Raw genomic sequence first — 20,303 nt, forward strand, 5'->3', positions numbered from 1 at the left:
TGTCATTTGGAAATGTTCTTTTAAAATACTACAAAAAAATGGTCCATTGTAAGCATTATATTTGTGTTTATAGTTGCTGAACTATAACCAAAATGGCAGTGAATTTCATAGAACTGCTCCCAAAGCATTCTTCCTAGCCTTTCCCTTATTAGAAATATTTCACTCCAAAGTCTTAACATTTTGTCACTGATCAACCAAATCATAATAAGTGAGTCAGGATTAAAAGTCAGCAGCTGGGGTTTGTGTAGCCAAGGGTGTGTCTAGACCATAAATCCCTTGTTGTTAGAATAATCTGTGTTCAGGAAAAGTGAGAACTGAAATGGCTCTTCAAAGTACATGGGTTTTATTGCTGAAACTAGAGGTGTCCCCTGTCCCTCGGGTCCTTTTGTTTATGAATCACTCGCTGACACTGCCCTTAGTCATACCTGGGGCTCTCTCTCGTGTGCTCCGTAGATCCCTGTTATCTCCCTAGAACGGAAAGGCGTTGGCAGTTGTTAGAAGAAAATTCCGAGGATAAAATTAAGTTACATCTAGCACTCAGAAGTTTTACTGAAATATAAGTCTCTGTGTCTTTTAGAAAGTATCTGCTATGTGACAGGTAACTTTTCCAGGCCCCAGGCATACATACATGAATTAAAGCAAAGATCTCTCTGCACTTTATTCTCAGGAAAGGGAGACAGACAGTTCACCAGGTTAAACGTATGGTGACTACATTAAACATGCAGTATTAGTGTGCTAGGCTTCAGAGAAAGATGGATGGAAAAGGGAAATCAGTTGTGCTGGAGGTGCCTGGGTTAGATTGTGTAATGTCTGATGGAGCAGCTCAAGACATTTCTTAGAAATATCTCCAACGAAAACAGTAGCCCTTACAACAGGTAACATTCTTGTACTAGATTGCTTATTCGTACCTTCTTACAAATATCAACTCATTTTATTTTTAAAACTCCTTTATCCTATGTTATAGGCAAGAGTGCCATCCCACCACCCCAAAAAGAGGTTAAGCAGCTTGCCCAAAGTCACTTAGCTGTGGTCTCATTCTGAGTAGATGCTTTTGGCTTACACAGTGTGCTGCTTTTTATAAAAGTTCAGTTCGTATAACTTACACTAGAGTTGAGATACTGAGAAAGAGACGCCTTTGTTCTCTTCTCTTAACAGATTTTCCCCCAGTGGAAAAACAAACTTATTTTGGGGAGTTAACGTGGTGGATAAATGGTTTTGTGTGTCAACTTTCTGTCAGTGACAAAATATTTGAGATAATCAGCATTGAAAAGAAGAAAGGTTCATTTTGATCAAGTTTTAAGGGTTTTTATCATGATTACTTGGCTCGCTGGGTTTGGGCTGTAAGGAAGCAGTAGTTATTAGCAAGAGTGCATGGCAGAGGAGTTCATTCACTTGGTACCTGGGGGTGACAAGGTGAATGAAGGGCCTTTGGGGAGGCATTCAAGATCCAGGCTGTGGTGTTCTCAGCACTCTGTCCTTTAAAAACATGCCCTTCCTATCCAGGCAGCTGTGTTCCTTCCTCATTGGCACACCAGCTTACCCCATGTTCTCTAAAAAAGTACTGTTTGAGCCTGTTCTCAAGAATACTGCAAATGTGTTGACCAGTTGAACAGGTTTGAGCCTCATGAGATTTTTTCCGTCTTTTTTGACTAACCATCATAATTCCTGAGGGGATTGAAGTTCCAAGTTCAGGGTAAAGTGAAGCTGAGACTTGGAATGTCATGTATTTTTATGATATCTTTTAGGTGTAGTAGAGCAAGCATCTATCTTACAGTTCTCAGAACTCTAGAGTGTAGTTTTATATCAGAACAATCTGTTTGAACATCCTCACACAGAAAATGACTGGAAACTATTTTTCTTTTGTGTCTTATTTTCCTATATTGACTCTATGGTTGGTACTGTAAACTCCATTTCTCGGGCCTGGAGTGTTCCCAGTGGCTTCAGGTGTCTTCTCTGCTTTAACCCTGCGTTGTCTGTCTGAGCTTGACATCGAGTGTCAGAGGACTCTGCTGCTGTGGATTTCTGGAGTGCAGGCCTCTAGCTCCACTATCATATCTGTTAGGCAGTAATGCCACACTAAACAAAGTGTAAAAATGAATTCCTAAAAATTAAAGACAGATGCTGGGTTAAATAGGCTTGGCTTCGTGCACCACAAAGGAAAGAAGTCTTCAAGTAAAACAGCTTTTGAAGTGATGATCGTCAAGATTAGGTAAAAGAGAAGCTAAAAAAAAACTAACGCAGGAGGCACAGAATGGGAGTAGAGAGAAACAAATGAGGTCTACGATGGGAAGCAGGGTAGGATCAATAGCCGCTGTCATTGGTTGCCTGGTTTCCACGTTTGAAGTGCCAGTTCCTATTTGCACTCCCTAGAAGTAAGTCTCTTGGACTGGTGTACTTTCACCTCGTCTCCATGTTGTGATATAGTTTAACGCTTGGAGAAAATTGACCTTTCCCTAGGGATAAATCCTGATCGACTTACAGGCTAGTACAAAAATGCTCTGATGTCCCGTGGTTCGTGCTTGGTTTTACAGATTAGCGTAGACAGTCAGCCAGTGTTTGCATGGTCATGGTGTGCTAGCATGTATGGTTTTAGGCTTGTGAGGTCTGTGATCCTGCATAACCTTGTCCTAGAAATGTATTGACACTGTAGTAGAAAGTTAGGTGTTATTTTGATGTCTGCTCTGGTCACTTGTTTTTGTTGATTATACATTTTTTTTTTTAAATCATTTTAACTAGTTCTCAACTCTGTAGCATGTATATAATTTTAAAAGTCATATGTGAGCCTGAAGTAGCACGTCCTTGGTTTTTTATTGCGCTTCTAAGTTTAGGTTTTAAGTAACAGTATATTGAATTGAACTTCTTTTCAAATGCTCCCTTTCTGTCTCCCCAGCTTACCCCTGGAGTTCTCCTTCTTGTTAATAGATGTCCTTCTTCCCCTCCTGTGCTTCCCTAGGCTGTTACTTCTCTGTGATGAGTGCTTCTGGGCAATGCCTTTGTTGGAACGACTTTGACTTCACAAGCCATCATCTGGGTGCTGGTGGTTCCTATGTCAGCAGTTCCTACCCAGGGATCCTCACAGCCTCGAAGCCCTAATCCCTCATCCTTCTCCCACGCCCTGTTTAATGAAACTCTCTAATTTTTTTTTTTTTTTCTGAAGTTGTTATCCATGTTGCTACCAAGTTAGAAACTTGAATGCCCAGCCATCACTTCCTTCTTAGTGCTGGGATTAAAGGCGTTTGTGCTTCCCAAGCAAAGGCATGAGATCTCAAGTGCTGGAATTAAAGGCGTGTGCCACCACTGCTGGCTCTGTTTCCCTCCTAGACTGAGTCAATCTCATGTAGTCCAGGGTGGCTTAGAACTCACAGATATCCAAATGGATCTCTGCCTCCTGAGTGCTAGGATTAAAAGTGTGTGCCACCACTGCCTGGCCTCTATGTTTAATCCGGTGGCTTGTTCTGTTCTCCGATCGTCAGGCAAATTTTATTAGGGTACACAATATATCACCACAATTAAGTCTTGGGAATTCTAACTCCTAACTTTCTCTTCACCAACAGTGTCTCCTTCCCTGTTCTCCTCACTTTACCCTGTGGGTGGAATTCACTGTCTTGTCTTATAAAAATTCAGCTAAGGTCATAATTGATGCCTCTTTTACACACTGTCATTTTTCTACTCTTAAAGCCAAATAGTGTCCCATTGCATTTTGGGATGGCATTTAGAATTTTCGAGTAGACCTGCAGCTCTCCTTGGGGTCTGCTCTGCCGGACCTTTCTGAGTTGGTCCCCCTTCCCCCTTTCTGATTCTTTGTGTTTGAAGCAACCAGTTTTGTTTGGATTCGTTTCCCCACATGGATTCCTGTAGTGTGGTCTCCACTGCCATCTAATGCGTAATACACTGGGTGTGTCTGGGTGGTTGCTTATTAGTCACCCCTACCAAACTGTGAGTTCCTTAAGGTCAAGAACCAGGGAAAGGCATCCGGCCTGACCCATCTCTTGTACGTTCAGTACCTTTCCACAGTGCCTAGCACATGGGAATGAATGTTTAAGTCTGACTTTGGATAGGTGGATCCATAGTTTGAGGGTAGGTGAGGGATCACCTCCTCTTTCAAAACTGAAACAATGAAGAAGGATGTACATGAACACATTTCCACATACTTTTCTAGTCTGCATCCTTCTCTCCCATGTAGGATAGTTACCCTAACTGCTACAGCCATCCCACCATCATATACATGTATATGTGCAATATATATATATATATATATATATATATATCCATAGTCGTGGTTTCTAGTTGTATGTGGAATGTATTCTCCTTGATTTTCAGCTAAACCCACCTGCTTCAAACACGGTAGTAAACCCACTCCTCCTTTCATAAGTCAGAGTCAGCGACTGAGATGCTGTATTTTCTTGATATAAGTGACTTGATATAATTGGATTTTATTCTCTCTCCATTCAAGTGTAAGATAGTACTGTTGATCGATATTATTTGTTCATGAGATCAATTTTAGGCTATTTTTACTCCCCACCTTGGTGGATACAGACCTGGAAAGTTTATCATTTTGAAGCTGCCTTCTATGGGTTGTGGTTGTATTTTTTTCTTTGTGAAGCTAACTGTGCAATTAGAAGATCAGTCCTGTGCTTGACCTTGGCATGGTTGCCACCGTGCTATAATCAGCCAGGCTCACAGGACTCAGCAGATTTTTCATTGTATTTATCGATAAGTTATTTCTAATAATTTGTTACTTCTATCATTAAAAACTGGGATCAGGGAGTCTTATCACCAACTCCACTCTTCGGACCATGGCAGCGTCTTCCTGATCTGTCGGACTGACAGGTTCCATCCCTTCTTGCTTCTTCACAGTTCTTACTCTAAGAATATTCATGATTTCCTGTATCATTTCTGTCATCTGCTCTGTTTGTCTCATTTCCTTTGGTAGATACCTAATATCTGCCCCCCATCTTTGAAAACACAAAATACACATAATACCCACTGTAAGTCACCTTTACTGATGTATTTCTCCCCCAGTGTGTCTCACTTCTGGGGCGGGGGGCGGGGGGGGAGGATGCTGGATACTTACTATTTCCACTTGCTTATACCATTGTCTATTCAATTCATTCTCATCAGACTTTTTTCTACCCTTCGCTACTGGAAGGCTCTTATCAAGACCATCATCTTTTGTCAGTGAAAGAAAATAGGCAGTTTTCTGCCTTTATCTTACTGAGCCTTCTCGCGGCATCTCAGCATCATCTTTTAAACCTTTTTCTTCTGGAAACTTCCGTAGTCCTGCTCGGAAATGCTTCATTCTGTCCTAGGCTGTGTCTTGGTGCATCCTTCCCCCAGCTCCCCTTGTAAACTTCCTTTTCTCCTTCCTGCTTATTCTGGCCTTCAGAAAGCTCTCATGGAGCCAGTGTCTCCAGAAGCCTTGTGTGTGGCTAACCCTCTGGTTCACACTTTGCACAGACATTCTGAATGTGACCAGCAGCCTGTTTACTGGATACAGCCACTTCCTTGCCCAAGTCTACAGAATAGAACTATTAAGTCCTCCTTCCCTGCCAGCAGCCCTGTAGTCCCCCAAGCCTGCCCTATCTTAGTAAATAACCACCATCCACCCACTCACACGCACACACATTAAGCTGTGATTTTCAGTTAAACCCACCTGCTTCAGACATTCCATTAAACCACCCCCACTCAAGTCCTTGTACAAAAAAAAAAAAGAGTTAAAGGTTAGGTCTAGATGCCATTCTTCCTTCATTCTTCTCTCTCCCTTTGATCCCACATCCAATCATTCCTCATCTTGTCTGATCTCCTTCCAGGGTACCTGGCAGATCCAGTTACTCCTCTCGGCCTCTGCAGCTAAAACCCAGAATCAAGCACTTTCGCTCTTTGTACACAGCCTCTTGCCTGGGCTTTTCCCTAAAGCACTCCGACAGGGCAGTGTAAATGACCTCTCTAAATCACACATTAGTGGTCACTCCTGTGCTTGAAAACCTTCCGGTAGTTTCCATCGCAGTTCAAGTGACTAATAGTCTTCCTTCCTCTCCCCCGTGATCTTGGCTCCGGCGCTCTTCGTTTTCACCCATTCTTTCTTTCCTCCTTGATCACTGGACCTTAGCCGCAGTGGTTTGCTCTCTGGCTCCTTCTTGGAACCTTGCTTTGATCTCTGCCTGGCCTTTGCGTCTGTGCTCCTGGAAATACTTTGTTCTGGTCCTCTCCTGGTTGGCGCCTCGTCCGTCAGACCCCTTTAGATGGTAGTTGGTTAGAAAGGCCAATGTCCTCTGAGAGAATTCTGGTGGCCCTTTAAAAACCATCTTCACCTGAGTTACAGGTGTCCTTACATTTCCTAATTTTACCCGTTTTGTCTCTCGCCCTTGTAATTTACCCTTGCTGAGTGTAGAGCTGGCTCCCAGCATGCAGAGCAGTGTCTGGAAGTAGTTGATGATCAGTAAATAGCCATCTTGGGGCAACTCGCAAGACTCTTCACTTCACGATATTAAGATTATTAAATCTATAATTAAAGATTATGTTCCAAATGGGCTTGAAACTTAGAGTATTCAAATTGGTAGCCTGTCTTCCCTCTACTTAACTTCATAAACTTGACCCTGTAATTTATGATTTACAAACTTAATGCCCTCTCCCTGTCTTCAGAACAACCTTGTAAGTCACACACGCGCGCGCACACACACACACACACACACACACACACACACACAGGCAAAGTGACACCAGATTTCTTAGGTCTTCCAGTTCCTCAGCAACTTCATTGTTGAGTGTTGTAAGCATATGCTTAACCCCCATGATGGGTTGGGTTTGGTTTGGTTTTTTGGGGTGAGGGGGGCTGGGTTCGAGACAGGGTTTCTCTGTGTAACAGCTCTGGCTGTCTTGGAACTCTCTCTGTAGACCAGGCCGGCCTTGAACTCACAGAGCTTCGCCTGCCTCTGCCTCCCGAGTGCTGGGATTAAAGGCGTGTTCGACCATAGCCCAGCTGATGTTTAGAAGACTCGGAAAGCCTTAGAGCTGCCCCCTTTTCTTTTTGCTCTTTTTTTCCCCCTCTCTTTAACTGTTCAACTTTTCAATATTAACATAAAACATTTTCTGTAACTAATCAAGATAGATTTGACTTACTGTTTCATAATTACAGTGGCAATATTTAAACTGATCAGGTGTTAATTATGTGATCAATGGTAATCTCCAGTCAGTATGAGTTAAAAAATAGATATTTATACTATTTCTTCGATAGCGGAGACCAGCACAGGGTAGACCAGGACTCGGCTTCTTTCCTCCTGGCCGTTGAGGTAACTGAGGCAGGAGACTAAACAAATGACCCAGACTTCCCAGTGTCCAGTGTCGTCATCATTGTCGTTACTGTAGTCTACCCTGTCTTTGTTCTGGTGACTCCACCTCCAAGTTTAGAGTGCTGGAAGGTTCTGGTTGACTTGGCATCAAGACCTTTTGAACTGTGCCGTGTGTCCATGTTAACAGTTGCCCGTGAGGACATTCTCTGGAATCTTCTTCTGGTACATTCAACAAAGCCAGTGACGACCTTGGATCTGTATGTCCGTTTCTTGTTCTAGCGATGTAGTCTGGTGTCTCTTCAGCTCTCCACTTGCCTCAGCATCGAGGCAAACCGAAACACTGACGACAAGGGCCTTGTAGTAGTGGTGCAGTCCTTCCCGTTTTCTTTGTTGCCTTTCACAAATGGGCTCCTACCAGGTTAAAAAGGGGGGGGGGGTGAAATAAGGTCAGATTTGACAAATTAAAAGGTACTATTCTGGTTCCCTTGACACCTTCCACATTCTTAAATAAACTGAGGAAAATGAGATCTGTGGAGGCTGTCTGGTTTCCCTTGGTGAGCAGCATGCATGTAGGTGCACTTTTTCATTAGAGAATTCCTTAGGTATCTGGGTTTGGATGGATGAGTTTAAATTGGGGAGTGGGGTGTGCTTGACAGGGTCAAGGGAAAGGCAAAGCGGTGTTTGTCCAACCCTCTTAATCTCCCCCTCCCATCTCTCAAATCCCACACCTGAACAATGAACGTTCCGTCCTGCAGTGCACCTTTTCCCAACAGCACTTGGAGAGCTGCAGTTCCCCTTGAGAGGCCATTGTGAGCCTCCTGCTTCCTGACAACAAAAATCGTACGAATCTACCTAAAACTGACATTTAGTAGAGATGCTTTTAGAGATTCTGTGAAAGTGAACTCCTTGTTTCTTCTGTAAATAAGGATTAGAAAAAAAAGTGTTTTGTTGATTCGCTAGTCAGTGTTCAGTACCTAAAGCAAATCTGCCATATATATGTGTGTGTGTGTGTGTATATATATATAGTGTGTGTGTATGTATATATATGTATATATATGTGTATGTGTGTATATGTGTGTGTGTGTGTATATGTATATGTATATATATATATGTATGTATATATATATACATATATATATATATATATATATACAACAGAAATGTCCCCATTTTAGAAGGAAAGCAGTCCTAAAACCAGGGAAGCATTTAATTTTAACATTAAAAAAAAACTATCAGATTGTCGTAATAGGTTCTGGTGTCTTGGTGTCTGTAAGAAGTATGGTCAAAATAAATAAGAAAGTGAAAGTAGAGTTTTGAGGCTGTTTAAAAAAGGGTTTTTTTTTTCCTTTTCTTTCCTTTTCTTTGTTTTTTGGTTGGTTGGTTGGTTGGTTGGTTGGTTGGTTGGTTTTGTTTTATTGAAGTGCTCGGCATCAAACCCAGGGTCTTCCATATGCTCCATGAGCTCTGCCACTGAACCTTGTCCCAGCCCATGGGCCACTCTTGTTAGTTAGCTACTTAAGATGTGTGCTTCGAGTAAAGCTCCGTGTGTTCCTCCCTGACTTAAGCTCTGTGTGTAGACTAAAGAACAAGAAGAAACATTTCCTGTCTGGTATGCTCGATCCTGTGAGTCAAGTCTAGAGGGTCACCCATGAATGTGCTTTGAATGAAGCGGTCAGACTTCACCAAAATGTGTTTCTTTCCGTCAGGTTTAAGTGGAAATCCTGCAGATTTGGAAAGAAGAGAAGCAGTGTTTGGAAAGAACTTTATACCTCCTAAGAAGCCAAAAACCTTTCTTCAGTTAGTATGGGAAGCATTACAAGATGTCACTTTAATTATACTAGAAATCGCAGCCATAGTCTCACTGGGCCTTTCTTTTTATCAACCTCCAGAAGGGGATACTGCACGTAAGTCAACGGGGGGAGGGGTGTTTGTGTGATTCTAGTTCACCATATTTGCTTAATTTGTGATGATGATGATGATGATGATAATAATGCCAGAGAACATTTATTGACTGCTGTGTGCTAGGCTCTGTTCTAAGCACTTCAAATGATTTTCACAGTAACTGATGAGTTCCAATGTTGCCTGCATCATATAGGGAGTCCCAGTTGAATTGTTCTTCCATGCATGTGTGCTATGTTTACATCGTTATACATCTGGGCACGACACATGTATGATACAGCCTGCTGTCGAGGGTAAAAGTTTTTAAACTTTGATTTTTGTGTTGTATGGAAATGCTTACACGCAGGTTTAGTACAGTGCTTGAGACCAGGGTGTTATTTATCCCTTACACTGCAATGCATGAGACCAAGGTGTTGGATCTCATGTCTTTGGATTGGGGAGTATTTGCAAAATATGTACGAAATGAAATTCTTGAAGAAAGGGCCTGTCTAAATGCCACGTGTATTTATGATTCAGATATACATACCCGAAGATATTTTATACAATATGTTAAAGAATTACCTGCACAATTTCCTAGCTAGAGTTTTCCACTGTGGCGTTGTGTCTGTGCTCAAAAGGTTTCAGATACTTGAGTGTTTTGGATTTTTTGGAAATTGAGTCTGTGGGGAACACTGTGACCCATGAGGAGGTGAAGCATAAAAGAGGCAGATTGGCTTTAGTGTCTAGCCAATGGTTTTGTTGTGTTCTTTCTATGCTTCTCATTTATTCCTCCAATTTCTTCTTTGCCTTTTAAAAGGCTTTATCATAATAAATATTCTCATTACTGTACTCTGTATACTGGAGAATCTAACCTGGATTTTGGATATTCAAGTCATCCTCTATTTTATATCAAAGGACTTTTTTGTGAAAGCTTCATTCTTATGTCTTCTATACTATGAAGAGTTTAATAATAATAATAATGATGATAATAATAAAAAGCCAGCTCTAGAGTTTGGCTAGCTAGGTAAAATACAAAGAAATGCACAAACATGTGCCTAGGACTTGTGTGAACACTTGTTTCTCACTGATTTCTTTAAGGAAGTCGGTCATAGACTATACCCATTTATCTTAAATAGTGTAGAGCATAGCTTCTGAGCAACGGTACTGCTAAAATTTGATCAAAAACAGTCCTCATTGTTCACCGGACCATTCTTCCAGTTAAGGAACCAAAAATGCATCCAGGTTTTGTAACCCATCTCACAGGGACATAAAATTGTCCCTGGATCAAAATCACTGGTACAGGTAAGAAGATATTTTAGTAATGTATTTGTCAGTAATTAGACAAAGTAAAAACAAATTTTTATTTAAGCAAATAGTGTGTGGTTTGTTTTGTTTGTGGAAAAAATAGAGGAAGACAAGGTAATCAGAAGGAAATAATAATTTACTGGAAAATACCACTTTCTACATAGTACTCAGAATCCCTTCCAGATTCTAAAAAGTCCACATATACCCATATGTAGTCATGTATTTGAGTGTGTGCATGCTTTTTGCAAGTCTTAAAATGTACAACTGAATTTTTCAGTTTTGCGTTACCCAACTTTCATTTTAAATTATTGAAAATCGATATTCTAGATTTTAGTTGACAAATTAATACAAAAAAATTTTTACTAACAGTTTTTCCCAAGACTGTAAGGAAAATGTTTTTTTTTGTATGTGTGAGGCTTATTATGAGCAAAGTCTAGGTCAAGTCTTCCCGGCATCCAACCTACTTTATTTATAGGATGTAGAGAAGAGAAGTTTCCTCAGATTTGTTAGAGATTCTGCTAATTGAGTACCTCTGAGACAATAATTTAGTTATCTTAAAGCCTGCTAAGATTTAGGATCTGGTAGAATTTGTTGATGAAACCTAGGTTTTTGTCCCTTGATAGAAAGTTATTTATTTAGTGGTTGCACTTTATTCTATTTTTTAAGAGTTGTATATGTACCACCCATGTGCTTCCATCCGATACTTTTTCACATCTAAATGAAGTATCTTTAAGAAAGTCCATTATTTGTGAATCTTCTTAAAAAATCTGTGTTAATGACATGTCTTACTAATACTGTTTGGAAATGAAATACAGCCTGTGGCACCTATATAATTCGTGAGTCACTAGTACCTGCATGTCAATGATTCTCCAACTTTTTGGTCTCAGGGGCCCTCTATACTTGGTCTTGAGGACTCCAAAGAGCTTTTGATTATGTGAGTTAAGGTATAGATATTCCTTTCCCATATGCTAAACTAAAGTGGAAACATTTAAAAGTGTGAATCAACTTGATTGTAGTCATTATTATTTCTCAGGGTCTATATGAATCAAATGGTTACATTAGGGTGAAGGAGATGGCCCAGTTGGTAAAGTACTTGCTGCCCGAACATAAGGGCTTGTGTGTGGATCCTCCGCATCCATATAAGAGTAAAGCACACTGTTAGAAGACAAGACAGGCTGCTTCCTGGAGCTCGTGGGTCAGCCAAGCAGAATCAGTGAGCTCCAAGTTCAGTGAAAGATATTGTCTAAGAAAGTTTGGAGGTGAATGATTGAGGAGAGCAGCTGGCCTGCACATAGCATGCACACAAGCAAATATGCATACACACATGAAAATATTCTATTGCCTTAAATATAGCCATTTTTTAAATTCTTAGTAAAGCTAAATATTAATGAAACTTGGGCTATAAGTTAATACCTGCAAAGTGGTATTGGTAGCATTCTTAGGGAAAGTCATTATCACCCCCCCCATCTCTACATAAATAATTTTGAATGAAAAGACAGTGGTACTTTGTAAACACAGTCTTGCCATGTAGCTCAGACTGACCTCAAGCTTGTCTTCTTCCCTCTTTCCCCTCCCAGTGCTGGGATTACAGACACATGCGGCCACACTCACCTGCCTTTCCTCGTTTTAGTGTGTCTTTTATTTCTGGCTTAAAGAGAGCTGAGATCCCATGTCTGTGTCTGTATTCAGGGTGTCACAGCCCCATGGAATGTGATCCTTGATCAAATAATTTTTAGAAGATTCTTAAATGAAGACTTTCTAAATGAAATACTTGCCTTGAGGTAGATGTAGGTGGAGTGTAGACCTCATACCTCTCATTTGAATATGTTTCCAGGGGAACACTTTGGGTAAAATATATTTACAGTAAGAATGAAAGCGTTACACTTTTTACACCTTTGATCTTGGATTTCCTTTCTTTGCCCCTATAGCTTCTAAAAAGTTTGCTGTGGTCACCAGCCGCAAACTGTCGTAGTTTCTAGGGATACTGCACTGTTCAAAGATCACGTGGTCTTGGGTAATGTGGAGTGGAGCTGTATATGAGATGAAGTGTGCCATTGTTTCATGTTTCCTTTGCTATCCTCAGTAATTTAGTGATAAATAGGTGTTTCACTCAAAACCAATAGTTACATAATTGCTTCACAATTCCTTCCTCGTAACTTCTATTGTATTGTCTTTAATCTTTTATGGTTACCCTTTTAGGAAAAATTTTAACCCATACCTCTGAGTGGTAAATTTAATTATATGTATTTGCAACTGTATCTTTATAATATATAATTTCAAAAGTAGAAATTGGAAGAAGAAATGAATAAAAATTATTATTTTTTTTCTGGAGCTGAGGAGCGAACCCAGGGCCTTGTGCTTGCTAGGCAAGCGCTCTACCACTGAGCTAAATCCTCAACCCCCAAAATTAAATTTTTATTGTGTTTCTTGTACAATAGTAGCTGTAAGACTTCATGAACTTAATTTTGGCCCGTATTTATTTATTTCCATGGTTTTACTAGGGGTTCTTTAGTGGAAAAACATACTTACTCAGTCCATATTGGTTCTCCGTCCTTTCTGTCAACTACACAGAAGCTTTGTTGAAATAATACTACTATCTCCTGTTCTTTTATGCTTTTAATAAATGAAATGAAAACTCACGCAGGTGCTTCGTTTGGATGATTTTCTAGCTCATTTTAGGTTGCTGGAAGTATTCAACATGGTATTTTGACCTTTGCCTCAGGGTTTCTATTGCCATGAAGAGACACCGTGACCACAGCAACTCTTATAAAGGAAAACATTGAACTGAGGTGGCTCACTTAAGGTTCATAGCTTCAGTCCATTATCATCATGGTGGGACATGATGGCGTGCAGGCAGACTTGGTGCTGGAAAAGGAGCTAAGAGTTCTACATCTTGATCCAAAGGCAACAAGAAGTGAACTGAGACACTGGGCGTGGCTTGAGCATATATGAGACCTCAAAGCCCACCTTCATAGTGACATACTTTCCCCAATAAGGCCATACCTACCCCAACAAAGCCACACCTCCTAATAGTGACACTTCTTATGAGTTTATGGGAGCCATTACATTCTAACTATCACAACCTTTATATGTTCTTGAATCCAGACTTGATATAAGTCAGAGAGTTAGTCTCTTACCTTTGATGTGTGGGGTATCTTTACATGTGTAAATCATAAATTCATTCAATTGTATTATTGTATCTAATGACATGATCATTTCTTCAGCCTAAATGTAATTAAAATACAAGTCCTGATAACTGAATTGGGGCAGGGTCAACACAGCACTAAGTGGACCATTGGCTTCTACTTCATCTTACAAAAGTGCTTTGTGCCCTCTGAGTTCTGATGGCTGAGTTCTGCTAGCTTTCAAAATAGCTTTTGTGATGATTAGCTTCATCTCAAGTGGATCTTAGGTTTATCGTTCCTTCCTTGACCATTTCACATGTTCCTTTCCAAGACTGATCATTGCCCAGTAACCTCACACTCCAGATTCTTTCTCTGGTCTCTGCACCTTTCTGGAATAGGCTTAATCCATTTCTGCAATTGCTCATTTACTCATTTTTATTTCCCAGCCTGTCCAACCAGTAGCTTCAGTTCCGCTCAGAGAATATAATTTTATGTAATATTCGAGAGAATGTATCCCTCCCGGTGGATCTGTAAATACCCAAAGCAAAGCTTCAGGACAGGGTATTGCCAGTGGCAGTGTGGTTATCCCAACGTGAGGAAGACTGAGCAGGAAGATGGAAAGCTTGAAGCCTACATGGGCTGTATAGCTAAAACAATCAGAAGAAAAGCAAAATTAAGACTCCCTGCCTCTGAATCCTCTTTTTATTTTTCTGAGGCTCATCATGATCCGCTGAGTCAGTTTTAGACTTGAGTAGAAGCCCCAAAAGAACAAGGACCAGGTCCATTATCTTTGTGGTTTTCAGGGCTTAAGGAGTCAAATCCCATCCTTTTCTGACTGCTTTTCTGCTTTTTACCAATTATTGCTGACCTCGGTCTCTCCCTGGAATTCTCTTCCCTTCCATCTATATGCTGGTGGTCGCCGGTGACCATTTGACATGTTGTGGGCATCTTAGAGCAGCTTTCTTGGCTCATCCCACCTCACTTTATTTTGTAACATACAACCATGTTTTATTTTTTTAATGAACTTATGGATGCTTTATTATTGATGTCTTACCTGAAAACTCTGTATTGCATCCCTACCTTCCTACCTTGGTTTCCTGAAGTAGCGTCTGCCACCCACAGTAGGTTCATGTGGTGGAGCGAACAAGTAGCAGTTGTTTACTTAACTCTGCATACTACAGAAGCCAAACTGACCACACTGTAGTAAAACAGAATGATTTGTGGAATGTATGTCATCTTTAACTTGTTACTTACATCTTGTCTGCCATCTGTAATAATAGCAGGTGGCCTCTTCTGCTAAACAGCCACATATGAAGCACAAAGGAAAATTTCTTAAGGGAAACTGCGCAGGCTTACTCTAGTGAACACAAGTGATAACCAAGAGAAACAGCTCTAGTGCTGATACAGAGGAAGTTTTAGTGATCTGGATAGAAGATCACGCAAGGCAGCCACACCATTCCTGTCAGCCAACATGTAATCCAGAGCATGGCCCTAATTCTTAATTCTTTGAGGGCGCTAAGCAAAGTCAGGAAGCTGCAGAGGAAAACATCGCAGCTTGCTGTGAGGTTGGTCCATGGGCTTCAATGAAGGGCCCTTCTCCATTAATCGCAGGCTGAGATTCAAGTGCTGATGCAGAAGCTGAAACACATCATCCAGAAGATGTAGCTGATGGCATTGATGAGAGTGGTACCCGAAACTCTTTTCAGTGTGAATGAAACAGCCTTGTATTGAAAGAAAATACCACTGAAGACTGGCAACTAGAGAAGATTTCAGTGCCCGGCCTCCAAGGGCAGGCTCATTCTTGTGAAAGACTGATGCAGTTAGTCCCCAGAGTTCTTTCTACTCTGCCTTTGCTCTGTAAATGGAATAGCACAGCCTGGCTCACCGTGTGTCTGTTCTAACATGGTTTACAGTCTTTTAAGCCCACTACTGAGGTTTCCTGTGCTAACTGTTTTATATACGCATGGAAGTAAGCCATCAACATCACAGCAACACTCAACCACAACACAAAAAACGAGCTGCACACAGGTCACTCAGATGATCATTGACAGTTTGTAGCAATAAAGTGATTTATAAATGTGGAATATATATTTTTAGACTATACATACTTGAAATACTATTACTATATACTTAAATTACATATAGATTATATATTCATATAATAAAAATTCTATTACTCAGTACCAATGCACCTGTTCACCCAAGAGCTCCAATGAAGATGTATGGTGAAATGAATGGTTTTACATCTGCTTACACATCATCTACTCTACAGCCTACGGACTCAGGAAGTAATGATTGTCTTTTGGGTATCTTTATTTAAGAAATACATTTCCTAAAGCTATGGATATCGTAGGTAATTTGACAAAGGAGAAGTGAACTGAGAACCTAAGGAAAGAGTTCACCAGCCAAGATGGCACAGAGAACATCCTGGTTCCTGGAGGAAAAGCATCGGCATTGACTGAGATTTGGAAGATGTTGATTCCACCTTCATGGATAACTCCGAGGGGTCCTTGACCACAGTAGAGGAAGTCACGGGGTGGACTGCAGCTAACTTCTAGTACCAGCCTGCAGATGTGACTGAGTTACTGCTCATATGTGAGCAAAGAAAATGGCATCTTTTTTTATTTTATTTGCATTGGTATTTTGCTGCATGTATATAGACTGTGTGAGGGTGTCAGATCTTGGAGATAGAGACAGTTGTGAGCTGCCATGTGGGTGCTGGGACTTGATCCCAGGTCCTCTGGAAGAGCAGTCAGTGCTCTTAACCAGAAAATGGCTTAAACAGACTTAACCAGTCAGTGCTCTCCAGCCCCAGAAAATGGCATCTTGAGGTGGAATTAGCTTGTGGATTTAGAGTATTGTGTGTATCTAGTGATAAAGTATGAGAAGATTGATTTCAGCTTTGAAAGTGACTCTTCTACGGTTGATAAAATGATACCAAACTGCCTTAAATGCTCCAGGAAACTCTTGCAAAAAACTCACCTTTCATGGCAAGCAAGCCTCATCCTTGGTTTTTTGTTTTTTAACTTACCATTTTTTATTATTTATTTTATTTGGGAAGATTATAAATAATTAACTTCCTTTCTTTTTCCTCCCTTTAGACCCTTCCACTTCCATACACCCCCTCCTTGTTCTCTTTCAAACTCACGGCCTCTTTTTTCATTAATTGTTACATGCATATTTGTATATGCGTACACGTTCCTAGATACAACCTTTAATTCCAGCACCAGGAAGGCAGAGACTCTGTGAGTTCGGGCTCAGCCTGGTTTGCATAGTCAGTTCCAGGTCAGCCAGAGCTACACACAGAGACCCTGCCTTTTAAAATAAAATAAAAAGATCTCAGTCATCCTGTCTTCATCATGGAAGTTGCTGCTTTGTATCCCTTCCTTCAGCAACCACTAACTACCCTGATCAGTCAGCAGCCACCATCAGTATCAAGAGCAGCACTCACACCACCAAAAACTTAGGAGTTGCTGCAGACTCAGATCATCATTGGCAGGTTCAGCAACAAAGCTGTGTATGATTACGGTGTGTACGTTTTTTAGACTTCATGCTTTTGCAGCCTGTCTAGACTATAGTGTGGACGTAGCTGAAAAACACGAGAAAGCTGAAAATTTGTGTAAGTTGAAATATTGACTGCATTGGGTCTGCCTGGAATGAAGCACTGTATCACAGAGGTATGGCTGTAACTTCCCTGCAGACTGACGCTTGGCCTTCCCCACATTTTCCTTCTCTACTCTTTACTGGCACCCTCTTAAAGGCTGGGAACTTTGAAATTGACAGAGAGAGGCTCTTAACCTTAGCAGAAGGATTAAGTTCAGTGGCGCTCAAAGCTCTGTGTAAAATTGATGAAGTAAAAAAAACAGAAAACATTCGCTCTGTTTTTTATAATCGTTCTTTTCTTTATGTCTTCTCAAACAGTTTGTGGAGAAGTTTCTGTCGGGGAAGAAGAAGGCGAGGGTGAAACCGGGTGGATCGAAGGAGCCGCGATCCTCTTGTCGGTCGTGTGTGTGGTGTTAGTGACAGCCTTCAATGACTGGAGTAAGGAGAAGCAGTTCCGAGGCTTGCAGAGTCGAATCGAACAGGAACAGAAGTTCACGGTCATCAGGGGCGGTCAAGTCATCCAGATACCTGTAGCCGACATTACGGTGGGAGACATCGCCCAAGTGAAGTACGGTAAGGCAGGCAGAGCGCCCGCATCCACCTGCAGGGTCCGAGGCTGTACTGAACTTGGGCACAGTTGAGCATGTCACTGCCCTTCTCTTGCAGGCGATCTCCTCCCGGCTGATGGCATACTGATTCAAGGCAATGACCTGAAAATTGATGAAAGTTCGTTGACTGGTGAATCTGATCATGTTAAGAAGTCTCTAGATAAGGATCCCTTACTTCTATCAGGTAGGAATTTATAAACTTTGAAGATTTTACTTAAAAAAAAAGAGCCAAGAAAGCACTAATCTTAGAATTCATGAAGATTTTTATGAAATGATAGCTATATTGCAGGCCTTGGAATACAGTGCTGTATTTCATAAATGGGGATAGAATCCAAAAGGTAAAGAAATGTGAAAGATAGTGCTAATGATAAATGGTATCTATTAAACTCTTTCTATATTCTGTTTATTCTTATGACTTGTTATAGCCAAATCCAAAAGGTAAAGAAATGTGAAAAATAGTGTTAATGATAAATGGTATCTGTTAAACTCTTTCTATATTTCTGTTTATTCTTATGGCTTGTTATAGCCAAATACTAAAGAATGATTATAGATTTAAAGCAAAAAAAAAAAAAATGCACTGCAAAGAACTGGTTCGTTTTGTTTTACATAACACCTAAAGTTGAATCCCCTCCCTTCCTGAACTGTTAGGCAATTTGTTTGAAATGGGAACTGTTTAGGTCAGGTTACATGAATAACTGACAGCAGTCACACTGGAGTGACATTCACATGGATCCGTCAGGAGTGAGTTTGAATTTCCATGTTACAGGGACAGAGCTGGAGGATTTGCACAGGCAAGGGTACTGTTGGAAAGGAAGGTGTAGATGTCTGCTTAGGACACACGTGGTCATATATTGTAGCTGGAGTTATCTCCAGTCCCACCCGGCAGCCACTCAGACTCAAATAAACACACAGACGCTTATATTATTTAAACTGTTCGGCCTAATGGCTCAGGCTTCTTGGTCTTATATCTTAAATTAACCCCCTTTCTATAAATCTATACCTTGCCGTGTGGCTCGTGGCTTACTGGTACTTTACATCCTGTTCCTCATGGCGGTGGCTGGCAGTGTCTCTCTGATTCAGCCTTTCTGTTCCCAGAATTCTCCTCTGTCTTTGTCCTGCCTATACTTCTACCTGGCTACTGGCCAATCAGCACTTGATTTATTAACCAATCAGAGCAACACATTGGCAGCATAGAGAACATCCCACAGCGTTATATAGGAGTAATAACATAAACTAAGGTTATTTGGGATTGAAATTGAAGGGACACTGAAAAAAGTACAAGCTGCCTTCTCAAATACTAAACTTGAAGAAACCAGAATGCCAGATTGTCTGTAAAAGTTTGCTCATTTTTTAAATTTAAATTTCTGAGATTCCCTACTTTTAATCTTAAAATATCCTTTAAGACATTTATGAAATTATTTGTCAGAACTGTATTGTTAGATTAAATTTTAATAGTGGTACTTGGGCCATCTAGCATCATCAAATGTTCATGGAATGCTAGTGTCCGTAAATTGAAGATTCCTGCCGATTTGATATTTAATGACTATTAAATAATTTAGCAGCTGTCTTTTTTTCAGGCCTTGGTTAGCTTTCTATTTTAATAAATTGAACACGGCTTTATTGAACCGAAGTCAAACTTACAATACCTACGGAAGTTAAGTTATACTCCCAACTTCAAACCAGAACCTAAAATTAACCATTGTCTTTATAAAGTTTTTAATGACAGTGAGAAAGCTTTCTGCAGAATAAATAAATAGTAATCAAGAGTAACTGCACATTCACTTATGAAAAGAGTGGGTGTCAGTTATAACATAGGAGTGCCTTGTCCAAACATGGAGATTTGTATGCTGTTTGTCAGACTCCTAGGCCACTCAGAGTGCTGATCATTTGAGTGTTTATGTTAATGTACTTAAAATACATCCTGAGGATGCATTTCATCGATGTAGAAGGATAATGTCTGTAAGTAATGCGTACTCACTTTACTACTGCTGTTCCGTGTTTCTAAGAAACTAAAATCAGTGTTAACCAGGTAAGACCCATAGTCTTTCCAAAGGGACAAGAGATATTCCCTAATCTTACCATCATAGACTCACTGGCTAGTATATTGGGTGAACAGAGATGGCCTTGTGGTGACTTTTGATATGTGTGCTTCGTGGACTTTTATGTATGTGTCGTTCATTTACCTAGTGCTTAGCTGTTTCAGCCTGGTCCCTTTAACTAAGCTTTGGTCCTCTGACAAGGATGACTGGTAAACTTTACATACACTCACCTTCCTAACATACCAAGATACCAAAAGAAGTCTATAAATTTCCCATGTTCAAGAAAAGACTGAAATAACTTTGTACAGTCCCTTATCACAGTACGGGTGGGAAAGTTTCTCTGCATTTATTTCCCTGTTCCAAAAATGTACTAAAAACCATGACATGCATTTATTTTTAAATTTACTCTCATGATGCCATCTCTCACTGCTGTTCTTGGCTTCTTAAATTTAGATT

General features: G+C 40.5%; 1 protein-coding gene across 6 annotated transcripts in view; it reads left to right on the top strand.

The window, feature by feature from the left end:
- Atp2b1 (ATPase plasma membrane Ca2+ transporting 1) overlaps window positions 1-20,303 on the top strand; it is a 111,859-nt gene that overhangs the window by 56,265 nt on the left and 35,291 nt on the right. For all 6 annotated transcript variants that reach the window (XM_052753195.1, XM_052753199.1, XM_052753200.1 and 3 more), the window contains exons 3-5: window positions 8,996-9,193; window positions 17,519-17,773; window positions 17,867-17,992. In XM_052753195.1, coding sequence (XP_052609155.1) covers window positions 8,996-9,193; window positions 17,519-17,773; window positions 17,867-17,992 — 579 coding nt within the window. The remainder of the gene's footprint in view (window positions 1-8,995; window positions 9,194-17,518; window positions 17,774-17,866; window positions 17,993-20,303) is intronic.

The sequence above is a fragment of the Peromyscus californicus genome, unplaced genomic scaffold (assembly GCF_007827085.1).
Source record: "Peromyscus californicus insignis strain IS unplaced genomic scaffold, ASM782708v3 Scaffold_24__1_contigs__length_46423439, whole genome shotgun sequence".
Lineage (NCBI taxonomy): Eukaryota > Metazoa > Chordata > Mammalia > Rodentia > Cricetidae > Peromyscus > Peromyscus californicus.